Consider the following 16152-nt stretch of genomic DNA (forward strand, 5'->3'; position numbering starts at 1 on the left):
TGGTGAACAGTCCCACCTTATCGCTCTCGTCTAATGTGATATTCCACTACCGTACTACTCTTATCTGATAACGCCTTTGCTTTTAGATGTATTCAGCAAACCGCGGGAAAACACAGTTTATTGAAATAAAGTGGCATAGATATTAGATTTCCCCTCTTTATTATTCTTGTGGTGTCGATAATCTGGAAAATAGTACATGCATGAGATAAGTTACCATAAAAAAATGTGACTGGGAAGGACCAAACATGTGACTCACTTAAGCCTGATCGTGACGTCACTTCTCTTACGTCATGGGTTTGAGTTACCTTCACAGCAGATTAAATTATTACTTTCGGTATTGTTTTAGTGTTATCTGTGAAATAAAACAAAGAAAATTTGACGAATAATTCAGCAATATAGCACCGTTACACGTAAATTTACTAATTTTATTTGAGTGGGAAATAGCGCTTATACGTCACACATTCTAGGTGAAGATAACACCAGCCAAGAGTTTGTTTGGGATAACTTGTCTCATTCGGACGTGTTGGCCTTTGCCCGTGTTTTCACCTTTTTCCCGTCGCCATTTCGACACAATAATGAGTATTTTCGGCAAATTATTCGGCGGTGGAAAGGGCGATAAGGCACCAACGACCGGAGAAGCGATTCAGAAGCTGAGAGACACGGAAGAAATGCTGATTAAAAAGCAGGATTTCCTTGAAAAGAAAATCCAACAGGAAATCACCATTGCTAGACAGAATGGGACGAAAAATAAGAGAGGTGAGGCTGGTGGTACATTATGATTATACATTGGTAATACTCTGAGTAAGTAACAGTTGAATGAAGTGGTATTGTAACTTTGTTAGCCTTGAGATTCTCAGCCCTGTGAGTGTAGCCACATTAACAGTAACGCAAAGTTGAGTCATCACCGAAAATAGTTGTTTTGTTTCTTCCAGGATTGTTTTAATGATGTTTGCAGGTGAAATGAACTATGTGCAGTCTGTTCCCCCCCTGCCACAATTTTTCACCCCTCAGGCTTGACCTGATTTTAAGGTCAGACTGAGCAAAATTAAATAACCATGACTGATTGGTAAAGCTCATTGAATATGGTGAAAACTTTCCTGATGAATAGGATAGTGGTTAAGGGTTCAGTTTATTTGTTCTGTTTATTAGTATTACCATCTTGGACTCCAGCATTGTGTTAGTTTGAAGTTGGAATGAATGTTGGATGAAGTTTCATTGAAAATGAAATAGAAAAATGCTGGAAGCAATCTATTAAGTAATGAAAGGAAGAAGTTCTTTCAGCTGAGTCTGGCCAGGATTTGTGCAGTCCAAGAAGTAATGAATGGAAGTACAGTGCCTCTTTACCTTGTACATTAAGTCAGGGCAAGATTTGTTCTGTCCAGGAAGTAGTGAAAAGCATTTTTTTTTTTTTCTCATGAATTTGGCCAGGATTTCTGCAGTCCTAAAAGTATTTAAAGAAACACCTTTTCTTTTTCTACTTATTCTCTTGATTTGGGGTAGGATATCCATGTCAGCACTAAAAAAAAGCCATCATAGCCAAACTTACTCTAGAGGGACTGGGTGAAATTGATTGAAACACTAAAAATCAGTGGAAATTATCACTGAAATCAGGTGAGGAAATGAAAGAAATTTAACAAAACAGGTGGGGGTACCGATCATCCCCTCACTCAGTGCAGTGCTGCCTTTTTGGTGACTGTTTTGAGTGACAAATGGTTTCCGGTAAGCCAGGAAGCCTTTTACTATATATTGAGTGGTGACCATATCATCACCCTCATAAAGAAACTGCTTAAGTCATATTTTCCATTTTGGGGGAAATTGAGAGAAAACTGTCTCATTTTCTTAATTTTCAGTGATTTAGGCAGAAACTTAAGGTGCATTTTAGACCACTCACACCCTAGACCTGGCAAAGGCAGCTATACCAATAGGCACGCCACATGATGAAGAACTGATTTAGGCAAGAATCCAGAAAACACCAAAAATTGACAGGCAGTTTCTTTTTGAGGGTGACGATATGCTGTAACAATATTATGCCGGTTTCTGATACCTACTATAAGAGTTTGTATATGGTACTGTACAGTATTTAACGTGTCTAAATAGTTGTAAAAGGATTTTTTTTTTTTACATGAGTGGGGTGCCTGGTACCAATTAGAATAAATCTCATAGGTTCTGTGCCTTTGGTATTGCACAGTTTTGTTATCATGCACTTTGCGCAATACAAATTATGCGCAATAACCAAGGGATCACTGTATATGTATTTTCAGGAGGTTGACCAATGGCACACAAGAGTAACCTTTTGTAGCCATTTGACTTAAACCGAGAGAACCCACGTTACAATGTCATCATTATCAGAAAATCTCAGTCTGATATGACTTTTCTTGAGATAGATTAGCACTGCAGGTAAAGGGTAGACTCCTTTATTTCAAGAAGGTTTTGATGGATACTTATAAAATGAGATGAAATGCTACCGGGTAATACAAAGTACCCTACAGGACTGATATTCATTGTTCTGAGTAAAGTTAGCTAGCTACTGTAGGTGGTTAAGAACATTTTCTCATAATAATGATTATGGTTCTGTATTTCAGTGTTTAACATTTTCCCAAAAGCTTTTGGACCTAAGCGTTTTTTATTTGAGCTTGAACTGTATCTAGACTTTCATATCCTTTGGTAGCCAATAGTTTTGTTCATCTGAATAAAATTGTCTATTGTTAGCCTGAATTAAATACTTTCCTGAACTCATAGCTGGGTGAGGATTAAATAAGTGTGTTTTGTTTGATGCATTTTTATTGGTACCTTATTTGATAAAGACCATTGTCTGCAGAAATCCTTTGATTTTGTTTTTTGTGGATTAGATAGGTACACTCACTCCAGAAAGGATCGGTGCACTGTGGGTCCTCTGCCATCCGGAATGATTCGACCATGTGGCAGTGACAGCCCATTAATACTGGTATAAATTGTAACATTTACGGCCATTCCCTACTCATTATGAAAGACACAAGAGGTATCTGATATAGCAGTCATCTATCTTTTGGGATGCCTGCATGTGGGAGGACAGAACAGCAATTTCCAGTTTCCTCTGGTCCCTGTGTCATAATATTTAACACATATTCTGCACCGATACTTTCTGGAGCGAGTGTGCCATGGTACAGTAATACCCCGATGTACGATACCCTATATGTGATACCTTAGCTGAACGATGGGGGTAGAAATACCACCATACTCCGCCTAGTGGTGGCCAAACCCCGGGTTAACAATGGGTTTTGATTTTTTTACCGATTTTGATGATATTTTAAACTAAAATAGTGTGATTAGGTTGATATATAAACAGTTTTTAGACTTAGATTAATGTGTTTTAGCCATAGGTGGGGTGAACATTGTCGTTTTGGGATACAGTTTACTAAGTGATTTTTTCCAGACTTATATTTGATGATTTTCTTATTTTATTTGTTGCTTTTTATGAGTTGTTTACAGTTGTTAGGCTTAGGCTAGCTTCTTTTACTGCTATTAGGCCATTTAGATTGGCTTTAAACTTGTTCTTGGGCTCATTTGTGTTATTTGTTTTACGGGGAGGGGCACTAACCCTCCACCAACCCACTTGTTGACACGTAGGGAGCATGTATGGTTTGGTTATATGGTTACCACCCAGCGTTGTAAATGGTTTCCTGGCTTACAGGAAACCATTTGGCTTGTCACTCAATGTAAAGCCAGCCGTAAAGGAAAGAAAAACAATAAGAAGAGACAGGTAAGATGGAAAAAATAGGAAGTGAGGAGGGCAGACACAGAAAAAGAATATTTTCTGTAATTTTTATTTAATGAAAGTGAAGCAACGGTGTACTGTGCATGTGGATGTGATAGAAAGCTTTAAGAAAAATACGTTGAGGTGGTTTGGCCACGTGGAGAGGATAGAGAGCAAGAGACTAATGAGGAGAATGTACTGGGTATGTGAGTGAAGTGAAGGGGGGGACAGGGAGGGGGAGGCCGAGGATCAGATGAAGGGATGGAGTGGAGAGGTATACTGTACAGTATACAATATTTGAGAGAGGGAGGTGTGAGCTGGGGGGAGGGCAGTGAAATGGCGGCGGACAGGGCAACATGGAGGTGATGTGTTTGTGGCCTCCCCATACGTGATTAAGGTGTCTGGCAATAGGTAGATAGAGAAATGCATTTTTGCTTTTCTGTGTTTGTCTCCAGTACCAAAGTATTTTGTTCCACTAAAACAACACTTCGATGTAGCACGAAATCGATTTGAGGTGACCCCCCAAGGAACTTGTGTTAAATCATTTTTCTGCTGTATGTGTAACAACCACTCCCTCGCCCCCTCCCCCCCTTTTTTTTTTCTGGAAATAACTTGTATTCTAGGAGACACTGAAACATATAGCATCAGCAGGTCCACATTGCATACCAGTATGGGTGTTAGAATCTGAGCAAACCTTGTTTTCTAGCATAAAATGTAGCTGTTAATTAAACATTCACTGTACATTATGATTTTTATATATTTGAAAATTTTTCCTTTTTGTGCAGATGTGGCTGGTGAGTATGACAGCTGAGTTTGAAAGTTCAGCACTGCACAGTAGTACCTGTTTTTATTTTAGGAATCTTTTATTATTTATGTTTTTGTTAAAGTTTAGTACATTTGACTCCACAGTGTTGCATTATTGATTGTAAGAAGGCACAACCCACTCGTAAGTTAACTGGCTGTTGTGATACTGTGACCTCACCCATAATATTTAATACAGGTGCAAAGTACATTTTTTTTATTTATTAAGTTCCTTCTATCAGATGATATAATTTATATTTTACTCTTGCTATTACCAGATAATTTTGAGCAGCCGTGGGGTGACACTTTTGAACTGGAGGTGTTTAAAATAACTCTCATTAACCCCTTCACTGCTAGACTTTATTATGAACTGGAATTTAATCAGCTTGAGGCAACAAAAGTAGGTAAATATAGTACAGTTACTTCATTGTAGTGAAGAGGTTGAAGGTGTGATATAAATACTATTGAACTTTATTAACCCTTGCCAAGCTGCAGACCTCCTATGTTCTTTCTTCTTATCGGCCCCAGAGATGCCTCTGGAAGGTCAGTATCTGGTTTTTCTTTTTCATTGTTTCATTGTGTTGTAAGATTGAAATGTCATTTTCAAAGTGACAGCATTACATAGATTTGATTCCCAAGGGGAGATTGGAATTTTTTTTTCCCTTTTTATTCAGCAAGGGAGTAGAATGGTATATCTACCCATAAATGTAGTGAATTAAGGCAGTCTAAAATCCCTGTGCCACAAATTGGGTGAAATGGGAGGGCTAAAAAATTTTTACAAATTTTCCTACATGGTAGGGTGTGACAGCCAGATCTTTCCGACAGTACGTAGAGAAAGAAAACTCTCACATCAGCACCATACCATTGCTGTATTTCCCGAATGTGACAGCATAGTGGTATCAAGATACAGATGGCTAATACAGTATTGATGATTTGTGAGAATAGATGGTAGTGACCATCATCAACTCACATGATGTGCTGCCTACTGCTTCCTTCACCTTATCATTCTTTTTCTGTGCTTTCTCTCCCATTTTCCTATTTCTCTCACTTTTCCTGTCACTTTTTATTACTTTTCTTTATTTTTCTGGTGGCTTTACATTGAGTGACAAGCCAGATGGTTTACTGTAAGTCAGGAAACCATTTACAACGGTGGGTGGTAACCATATAACCAACCCATACATGTTCCTTACCTGTGTTAGTGGAGGGTTATAGCCCCTCCCTGTAAAACAACTAAATCAAGGTCAAGTGGCCAATCCTTGCGAGATTATGGTGTTTGACTTAGGTGGTAGATGGGGACGCTTACCATCCACTCACTTGATGTAGTGCCACTTTGGGTGTCTGCCCTTTCCTTTCTTCATTCCTTTCTTCCTCTTCTGTCTTTCTTTCCTTCATTCTTTCCTCTTCATTCTGCCTGTGGGTGACTACACTGAGTGACAAGCCAAATGGTTTCCTGTACACCAGGAAACCATTTACTACGCTGGGTGGTAACCATACGGTATAACCAAATTATGGCACCTGGAGATTTAGTGGGTAATTAAGGCACTCCAGTCGGATTGAGCCAGTGCAGGTTTATATCCAAGGGGTAGTTGGGGTTTATTGCTCACATAATACCACTCAGGGATGAATGAGGCTGGTCACTCTCATCTTAAATGTCAGGACCAACTTGCCTAACCCTGGGCTTCTATGCTTTTCATGGTGCAAAACAGGATTGGATGATCGATGGATGGATGGACAATAGTTAGAGGGTAGATTGGACTACATAGCACATGTTCATAATTAAATATGTCCACACAAAAAGGAAAATAAAAAAGTGTATTGGTGGAAGAATGATCTGTAAGAGTGAGTTGTGGTGTTGCATAATGAATAAACAGATATGCAGTGGACATTTTTACTCAAAGAGTGTATGATGATACATACCCAGTTCTGTGGATTCAGGATTGAGGGGAATGTTGGCAGAGGGACATTGTTGTTTAAAGGACTGGAGTAGCACAGTAATGACAGAAGAGATGTAGGAGTGACATACCGCAAGAAAAGCACATGGCTATGAAGGAAGTACTGTAGGTCAGAGAGTCTACTGTCATGGTCACCAATTGTTTGGGGGGTGTTCTAGATAGTGGTGAAGTCTGATTTATAGAATAAAGTCAAACTTCCAGAGCACACTGAATTGACTAATTATTTTATAAGTATGACCTAGTTTGAACTGGTTTGGTAAAGGTATTGCATTCCCTATGTTCAGTATATATGGTACTGTGCATTATATCACGATGCATATGTTGGTTATCGCTTACTACAGCACCTTAGTAATTATATCTATCTATCTGTCTATTGCCAGACGCCATAATCCCTTACGGGGTGGCCATTTGACTCTGAGTTATTTGTTTTACAGGGAGGGGCACTAACCCTCCACCAACCCACTTGACACGTAGGGAGCACGTATGGTTTGGTTATATGGTTACCACCCAGAGTTGTAAATGGTTTCTTGGCCTACAAGAAACCATTTGGCTTGTCACTCAATGTAAAGCCACCTGTAACAGAAAGAAAAACAATAAGTAGTGACAGGAAAGATGGGAGAAATAGGAAGAGAGGAGGGCAGGCACAGAAAAAGAATGATAAAGGCTAAGGAAGAAGTAGGGAGCACTACATCAAGTGAGTGGATGATGGTCGCCACCACCTACCACTTTAGTAATTATAACTTTGATCATTTACCAAGCACTTTCAGCTTAGGTGTATCTTTCTTATTTCACTGCCATCTGACTATGCTGTCTAGGGGTGATACATTTTAACATGGGTGCTTCCATGTCCTTTTTAACTGTAGTCACATCGAGGCACCCTGTTCTAAGTGGTGGCTGTAGCACAGTTTTTACATACAGTCAGTCTTTGAAGCAAACTGGCCTTGATGGTAGCCATTGTTCAATTTTAACTCATATTCACACATTTTGAGGCAGCCTGTTCTTATTTGTGGCTGTGGTTCAGTTATTACATACTGTACAGTCACAGTTTGAGAGGCAGACTGGTCTTGATGCTAGCTGTGGTACAATTTTTATCCATAGCTACACTTTTGTGCTGCAGCTGCATACTGTATTAATGGCCAGTACTTAATGCAAAAGCTGTGTACATCTAATTATCAGTTAATTGGTATTCAGAGGGTCATTACCATAATGGATGCAGTTTCACCGATCTTTTGAAATTAGTTAATATGCTCATGGCCACCCCTCTGGGATTAAGAGATCTAGCTATTGGTAGATAGATTATGGTACCAGTACCCATATAACTTGCCAGATCCTGTGACACATTTAGTGTTTGTTTTCAAATTTTTTCTGTATGGAAGAAATTGTTACAACATATTATACAATGTTGTCATATCCTGAACCTTGACAGTGTCTCTGGTTCCTGTAGTTAACGGTATGGTATTTTGACTAAGGCAAATAAGTTTGTTCAGCTGAAGAAACCATCAAGCAACAAAAGACCAGAACTGTCTTGATGGTTTATGTAATTGTTTTTTCAGCTGAGGCAAGCTCCATGTTGCCAACAACTTAACCCCATCACCACAAGGGGTCTCCAAAGCAGAATAGAATCATCTGGCTGTAATAAGTTGTGATCATCCCAACTCTACTCCCCCACCTAAGGTTGGGATGAGTTAGGGTTCATAGAGCAAGAAAAAGTCTGATAGGAGAACTGGCAGTAGCATGCCCAATAGGCCACATTCTCATTCTCTCATCATTCAAGCCTCGGGGATCCGTGCTTCACCTAGTAGGCCTCCTATGACCGACCGACCAGTCACTCCAACAGCTGTCATGTCACTGGGTAAAAACAGGGGTGCTAAACTGTATTCACACACCTCAGTGTTAAAAATTCTTCCAACTAGCTCGATCCTCTGTTAGTTCCTTAACATCGTCAAGCCCCATGTCTTACTTTTTCACTTATTTACCATATCTTTCCACCTTCTTGGACTACTATGCCTTCTTCCACCTTCCGACTCTTCAAGATGTCAGTATTATCATGAAACATTATGATGCTTATGAGGCTGATGGATGAAGACTATTTTTAGTTCCCTGTGTATGGTGGACTTTTCCAAAATTAATTTACTCCATCTGGCAGTAGCAAGAAAATGACAAGAATCATTGTTATATTAAAAGGGTAAAAGAAGCACTTTAACTTTAGAACTGCAGCTTAATGTTTTTGCTTGAATATTTATTAAACATGCTGTCATTAATGCTTGCTAATTACCTATATTAATATTTTTGTTCCTTTCCCCAGTGGCTCTGCAAGCCCTGAAGCGTAAGAAGCGGTACGACAAGCAGCTGCAGCAGATTGATGGCACACTGAGCACTATTGAAATGCAACGTGAGGCTCTTGAATCAGCCAACACCAATACCAATGTTCTTCAAACTATGGGCGAGGCAGCAAAGGCACTCAAAGCTGCCCACAAACATATGTGAGCACCTCCACAGATGTTACTAAGTACTGCTTTTGTTTATGTACAGCATGCACTCAGTTTGTGAGTAGGATGCATTTGAAAAAATCCATCGCATAATGATTTATCATATATTGAGTGAGTTATAACGTGGGTTCCATGGAGATATGTTTTTGACCAAGGGTCACCCACCCACCTGAGTCTAAAAACAAGTTCCCGACTCTCCTAAAGTGGTTGCTATTTCACTTCACTGGACTTCACTTGCTGCTTGAACTTCAACTCCACTCTATTGTTCCGTCACTGACACTAACACCCCCAGTACTGACAAGTGAAAGGTCATTTTTGAACAAAAAAATGACTATCATTTGCATTAGGGTGTTCGTATAAGTGAAAATAGCGATCGTGTATCAACCATTAAAGCTTGTTATTAGACCATAATCATCATATAAGCAAAACTTCTGTCATAAATTGAAAAAAGGTCCCAACTTTTTCAAGATGGAATAAGTGATTCATCTCATACAAGTTCATTGTATAGTGAGGGCCTGCTGTATACAGTACTGTTAGATTTATTTTTAGGTCATCAGACACCAGTGTTTGGCTAACTGATGATTTAGTGTTACTCTGGACCTTTATATTGCCACACAGGTTAACAACATATACAACATTCGGCCATCTCAAGGTGGTCGTTAAAACTGAAATTCGTTAAAACAGGGTGTGGTATATCAAGGGTTTACTGTATATTACATATAGCCTATATTAATACTCTGTAGTCTTTGGTCACACTACTGTACTTTGTTAACTAACTGACCTAAAATTGTAATCTCTGTTTCTTGAATGGTGAGCAGTGACAAGAGATTAACATTATAATATTGTACTAGTCATAAAGAGTGCTTTGATAAGGTTATAGAACCATAGTATTGTCTTTTTGCCACTGACTTCTGTTAAATAAGTTGCAAAAGGACTAGAATCTGATAAATTAAGGTGGACAGACTATGATTTATTTATTTATCATCATCATCATCATCATCATCACCATCATCATCAGCTGGACCTCCTTTCCCACCCTAGGGCAGGGTGAGGAGTAGCAATGTCCAGACTGCCAAAGTTTGCCCAATCCAGTGGGCCACGCTTCCATTCTCTCGTCAAGCCCCCAGAATCCTGGCTCAATCTGATATGTCAGAAACATTCACTACATTCTGTAGCTTCACATAAATATATCCCATAGAGTGAGTCTGGACCATGTCATGTTAAAATGGGGTGCCAAATCGCTGATCATGCACGTCTTCTCTCAACATTTATCAAGCCAGCTCAATCTCTTGTCAGTCCCCTAGCCTCACTGACTTCCATGCCTCTTTTCCTCATACACTTATTCACTTTATCTTTCCACCTTCTTCTTGGCCTACCTTGCGTCCTTCCTCCTTCAAACTCAGATATACATTTTTCACCATTTATTGTTATCCATTCTATCCACCTGACCATACCATGTCAGTACTCTCTCTTCGATTCTGGTGTCCACAGACTTTCTCACTCCACATCTTTCACGAATCACATTACAGGTATTTCGTATCCAATCCACTCTCTGTACTCCACATACGGTACATTCCTCAGCAGTCCCATCGCCACGGCACTTACTCCTGACTTTTCATTTTCATGCCACACCATAGTCCCAGATCCATGTGTTAAAGTTGGCACTAATACTTCTTCATGTAAGCCACATGCAGCTGCAACACTCAAGCCTCTGTTTCTTATCAAGGCCTTCATAGCACCAGCTACTTTCCTTCCTTGTGCCACTCTGCTCTCCACTTCTTTTGCACATTTTCCTCTCTTTTCTGTCACTGTATTTGTTTATTTATTTCTCACTGATTATTTATTTATTTGCTTATTTATTTATTTATTTTTTTTTTCAGGAATGTGGATGAGGTTCATGACATGATGGATGATATAGCTGAGCAACAAGATGTTGCACGTGAGATTGGGGAGGCAATATCAAATCCAGTGGCATTTGGAGACGATGTGGATGAGGTAAGTACTGATAATATGACTTCACCAAACTCTTGCAGATTTATACTGCTTATGCATTTTAAAATGTTCCAACATCCCCTACTCTCAACAAATGACCTGGGTATATGAACACTTTTCCAAGCAAAAGAAATACTCTACATTATTTGGATTTTATTCCTGCTACTGCTATATTTGGATTTTATTCCTGCTACTGCTAGACAGTTTTATTCAGTGGTGGGAAACCCATGTCATATATTCAAAACTATTTTCATTTGGGGATTTTATTTTGGCTACTATTGTATATTATTGCAACATAGAACCAGTATTATCTTAGGTATAGGATTAATGAAAACAGCATTAGAGCCTTGTATTTTATGGGTTTAGCAGTGGAGTGGGATGCATTCGTTTTGGCTCTGTTATGACTCACTGCAGAGCTATTACATATGCTCCTCAGCTTGCCCCCAATACCTGGAAAGGAAGAGGGTGTACAGAAGAGAAGGGTATCATCAGCCCGTATCCCACCTTTTTCACGTTCATATAAGTCTAGGGCCACACTAAGAATTATTATGGTTTTCACTTATTCACTCATTGGGAACTTTTAAGAAATTGAGTCACAGGTAGTTTCACCATTCTGCATTCTAAAATTACAGTGAGTTGCCTCTGTTTATGAAAAGTACACCAAATTATGGAAGATTTTAGATTTGTGTGTGTATGTGTGGGTGGTTTATTCACAGTGCAGTTTGCAAACACCATAACAATAATAATAGTATGGTAATTCTTTTATTTATTCATTGCTACCAGTGGCTGAATATGCACACGTCCATAATCTAGTATCTTATATACTGTACTGTAATCCTAGCCTTGTATCTATGTGTGTGCCTAGTTCAGTTGAAACTAGATAAAGGATTGCAGTGAAGCTTGGCAGGATGGTTGCACTGGGATGATAGATGGGCCCATTTCAGTTTCATGCCTATTGAGATTTTCTGAAGATGTCTTTTAGCCCCTAATAATTGTCTTCATTGGCTTTACATTACAGAGAACATGTCAAGCAGGGGTTGTCTGGCATTGAAGCAAGTATATATTCATTGGTTTTGCCCAGTAGGAGGTGCAACTAAAAAACAGCCCTGATATTGTAATCATATCATGGGAAGGAATCCCACTCACTCAGTGTAGTGCTGCTCTCGGGCGTCTGCCCTGTCATCTCTTCCATCCCTCTTTCCTTCCATTTTCTTCTGTCTTTCTTTCCTTCAGTCTTTCGTCGTCCTTCTGCTTACGGGTGACTTTACACTCCCTCTTCTGTATTTTTTGCCTTCATTCTTTCCTCTTCCTTCTGCCTGTGGGTGGCTCTACACTGAGTCCAAATGGTTTCCTGTACACCAGGAAACCATTTACTATGCTGGGTGGTAACCATATAACCAGATTTTGGCGCCTGATGGTTTAGTGGGTAATTATTGCGCTCCAGTCGGATTGAGCCGGTGAAGGTTTATATCCAAGGGTTGGTTGGGGTTTATTGCTCATGTAATGCCACTCAGGGATGAGTGAGGCTGATCACTTTCATCTTAAATGTCAGGACCAACTGCCTAGCCCCGGGCTCCTACGCTCTTCATGGGGCAATGTAGGATTGGATGATGGATGGATGGATGGATGGCACAATAGGTGAAAATTATAATTACTAAACCTAAGTACTTTCTTCCTCAATGAAGGATGACCTGCTAGCAGAACTAGAAGAGCTGGAACAGGAAGAATTAGATGAAAAGTTGCTGTCCACTGGTGAGGGTGTTGGGGAGCTGCCTGAGGTACCCACTGCCGTCCCTGTTCAACCTGCCCGCTCCAAGAAGAAGGAAGAGGAGGATGAGGATATGGCAGAACTTGCAGCTTGGGCATCATAAGCCATAGTGAGCTTGATGTTTATGTTGGTATTGGGGATTTTCTTTCATGCAGATAGTGCTACTGTATACAGTATATATATATATATATATATATATATATATATATATATATATATATATATATATATATATATATATATATATATATATATATATATATATATATATATATATATATATATATATATATATATTTATATATAATATACTGTAGATTGATGGGGAAAAGATCTGTAGTGAGTCTGGATTCCATTTGCCAAGTGATGTTAAGTGCAAAGTGTTGGCGAACAGAATATAATGTCTGGAAAGGAGATGCTACGGTTTGCCTTATGTGGGATGAGTGAGTATTGCTAGTTATCATTGAGAATGTGCATGTTGGTTTGTGAAGCAATGTCAAGGCCCCGACTGTGCGTTTATACCAGGTAGTGTTTTTAGCATTAAAAATCCACAGCAGTAATAGAGTTAGGTGTCAGTCATAGAAGAAGGAGCTGAGGGTTCTATTGTACAGGTACAGCATGGTAAGTGTAAGTGTAAGTGTAAATATTACTTTGGTGCCAAAGATTATGCTCAGATAAATCTCTTGCACTTTCAGATTATTTTTATGTGGATGAAGAATTTTGCTGTTTTGTTACTCAAGAGGCCACCACGACCACTACATCTTTACCACAACAACCAGTCCACCATAGCAAGATGTGCCGCAGTCAGTGCTTGCTTGGACTCTAAATGTTTTTGTCTTTGGGGATTATTTACTGTATATGAAATGTACCTTTCATGGCATCTGCTTGTATTGTAATATATGAAAATCTGTATATGCAGTGTGCATTTTGGCAGTCTACAGAAATTTTGTAAGTCAGAGAAATTTACATACTGATATATTTTACATGCCTTTTTTGCATAATTAGGATGTTAAGTATTGTGGTATCTTCTATATGACATTAAAACAGGAAATATACTGGTATAATGTTTTAAAATTAGTACATTGACATTTACACACCTAGTCACTTCACCTCTTAACAGATTTATAGTAATTTACTGTTTACTAAACCATATACTTAGAAATTTAAATCCAGATTTTTTTTTTTTTCTAGTTCTAACTACAGTACTATATTTTGTTTTACATGTATTTGTCAGAACAGTCCCAGCTTTATTGTGAGAGCAGATTTAACACTACTGAAACTGTTGGGATGAACGTGATGGCCACTGCAACTTTCTGCCAAAAGGTTGCTAAACTAAGGCTACACTGTTGTGTTGCTTCCCTCAGCCACTAGGGGATTGTGCCTTAACAAATGCCTACTGTGCAGTAAATTGCAGCACCCATCACTAAAGCAATACTCAAGATTTATGCTTGTAAACGACCTTTTCAGGAGAAGGTAACAATGGAATTTGATGCAATGCTCTGGTCTAATTCGTCCTGTCGCCATTCTGTAGATACACCTTAGCCCTCATTTCATATTTAATAGGTTGTAAACACTGAAGTGGTTACTGGTAGTCTTGGAGTTTGAGCAACTGTTCCTGTTATAAACTATGAGTTGTGCGAGTAACTGCACGTCATCATTCTCAAATAGAGATATGATGAAGTGTGATAGTAGGCTAGTACTCAGTGCTACGGTCAATAATATATATTCTTCAGAAAGCTATGGTGGCTCTCTTGTTTTGCTTACCATATTTCTACTATTCTCTCGTTACAATATTGTCTTAAAAGCCAGTCAGCCGAGGGATATATTGTTAGAACATGAAATTATGTTCTGTTTGTTTCTTTATCAGTCACCTGCAAGCTTGCATATATATAATGTAAATCTGCTATGTCCTGTATAACGAATGATTTTATGAGACCTATGGAGTTCTACTCTAAAATACAGTATCTGTATTTGATATAATTAAAAAACCGTAATTTCCAGTAATTGTCTGAATGGCCAATTTCTTAACCTTTATTGCCCAGCTTAAAGAAATCATCATTCATCATTCCAGTACCGGTATATTTCTTCTACTTTATTTTTATCTTATTGCTTCATCCTTTACTATCTCATCAGGAATGTCGTGGCCTAGGACCACGCTGTTCAGTCCTAACATATAAGGCAAACATGACCAGTTTCCTTTCCCTGAATAATATTGTTAGCAGTAAGCCCGAACCATCCTTCAGATTTACTTATGGGCCACATCCAGTTGGAGTGCCTTATCCTTCTAGGTCAACATCCATTTGTTTGTTTAGGGCTTATACTGTTTATGGAAAACAGTATCACAGGACTTCAGATGAGTAATGTCAGAGGGAACTCTCATTTGAGATAATCTCATGTTCATGTCGGAGATTATGCAAGAAATTGTTGAAAAATTCCAAGTGGAGGGAAGACTATCTGTCTATTACCGGATGCCTTAATCCTGTAAGGGATGACCACAAACAGAGCACCTACATGTTGCCCTGTTCCCTGCCATTTCACTGCCCTGCCCCCAGCTCACATGCCCATTTATCATTACTTCTTCACTCCATCCCTCCAGCTCATCCTTGGCCTCCCCTCCCTCTCCCCCCAGCCACCTCACTCACATACACTCTCCTCTTTAGTCTATCGCTCCATCCTTTCGACATGGCCAAAGGGGGCAGCGTGTCTCAGTGATTGAGCGTCGGACTCGGGACCTGGGGGTTGTGAGTTCAAACCACGCCCAGTAGCTGCCATGCCGGGAGGAGTAGTGTCCTCCTGTCGTCTAGCAGGGCTACTGTATATGATCTAATGAGGTCTAACTCAGGAGAACATTTACCTTCCCTTTCCACAAGGCCAAACCACCTGTGTGTGTTCCTCCTAACACTTTCTATCACATCCACATCCATGCCACAATGCTTCTTCACATCCTCATTTTTCAGTCTGTCTCTCCATGTAACTCCACATGCTCTTCTCAAAGAACTCATTTCCACTGCTCTTACTCTTGATTTACCTCCTTCCAACAAGGTTCAAGCATCATTTCCATATGTTAGAGTTGATATCACAATATTATCATTCAGTGACTTTCTTGCATCCTTGCTTACTTCCCTATTTCTTATCACTGCCTTCAAAGAACCAGCAACCTTTCTTCCTTGTTGTACCCTTTCAAGCATTTTACCCTCTAAACTACCATCCTCACTCATCACACTACCATCACCCTCATCATCAATATTATCCGGCCCACCTTTCCCACCCTAGGGCAGGGTGAGGAGTAGCAATGTCCAGACTACCCAAAATTTGCCCAATCCAGTGGGCCATCTTTCCATTCACTTATCATTCAAGCCTCCGGAATCCTGGCTTTATCGGATACGCCAAAAACATTCACCACATTCTGTAGCTTCA

General features: G+C 39.4%; 1 protein-coding gene across 2 annotated transcripts; it reads left to right on the forward strand.

Moving 5' to 3' along the window:
* The first annotated feature begins 494 nt into the window (after positions 1-494).
* shrb (charged multivesicular body protein shrub) lies at positions 495-14739 on the forward strand. 2 transcript variants are annotated; one of them, XM_080265966.1, is made up of 5 exons: positions 495-765; positions 8792-8969; positions 10856-10970; positions 12653-12844; positions 13431-14739. In XM_080265966.1, exons 1-4 carry the CDS (start codon positions 576-578, stop codon positions 12836-12838), a joined length of 669 nt encoding a protein of 222 aa, XP_080122092.1. In that variant the 5' UTR covers positions 495-575; the 3' UTR covers positions 12839-12844; positions 13431-14739. The 2 variants fall into 2 exon arrangements, with proteins under 2 accessions (XP_080122092.1, XP_080122093.1); XM_080265967.1 differs by having other exon boundaries at positions 495-756.
* Positions 14740-16152: the final 1413 nt, after the last annotated feature.

Source organism: Coenobita brevimanus, chromosome 18, assembly GCF_032717465.1.
Source record: "Coenobita brevimanus isolate Jiangsu-jjx chromosome 18, ASM3271746v2, whole genome shotgun sequence".
In the NCBI taxonomy this organism is placed as follows: Eukaryota; Metazoa; Arthropoda; class Malacostraca; order Decapoda; family Coenobitidae; genus Coenobita; species Coenobita brevimanus.

Coding starts and splice junctions, on each gene's coding strand:
- shrb (XM_080265966.1), top strand. CDS start 576: ATGAGTATTTTCGGCAAATTATTCGGCGGTGGAAAGGGCGATAAGGCA. Junction 8,970..10,855: donor AAAGCTGCCCACAAACATAT/GTGAGCACCTCC, acceptor TTTTTTTTTCAG/GAATGTGGATGAGGTTCATG. Junction 10,971..12,652: donor TTGGAGACGATGTGGATGAG/GTAAGTACTGAT, acceptor TCCTCAATGAAG/GATGACCTGCTAGCAGAACT.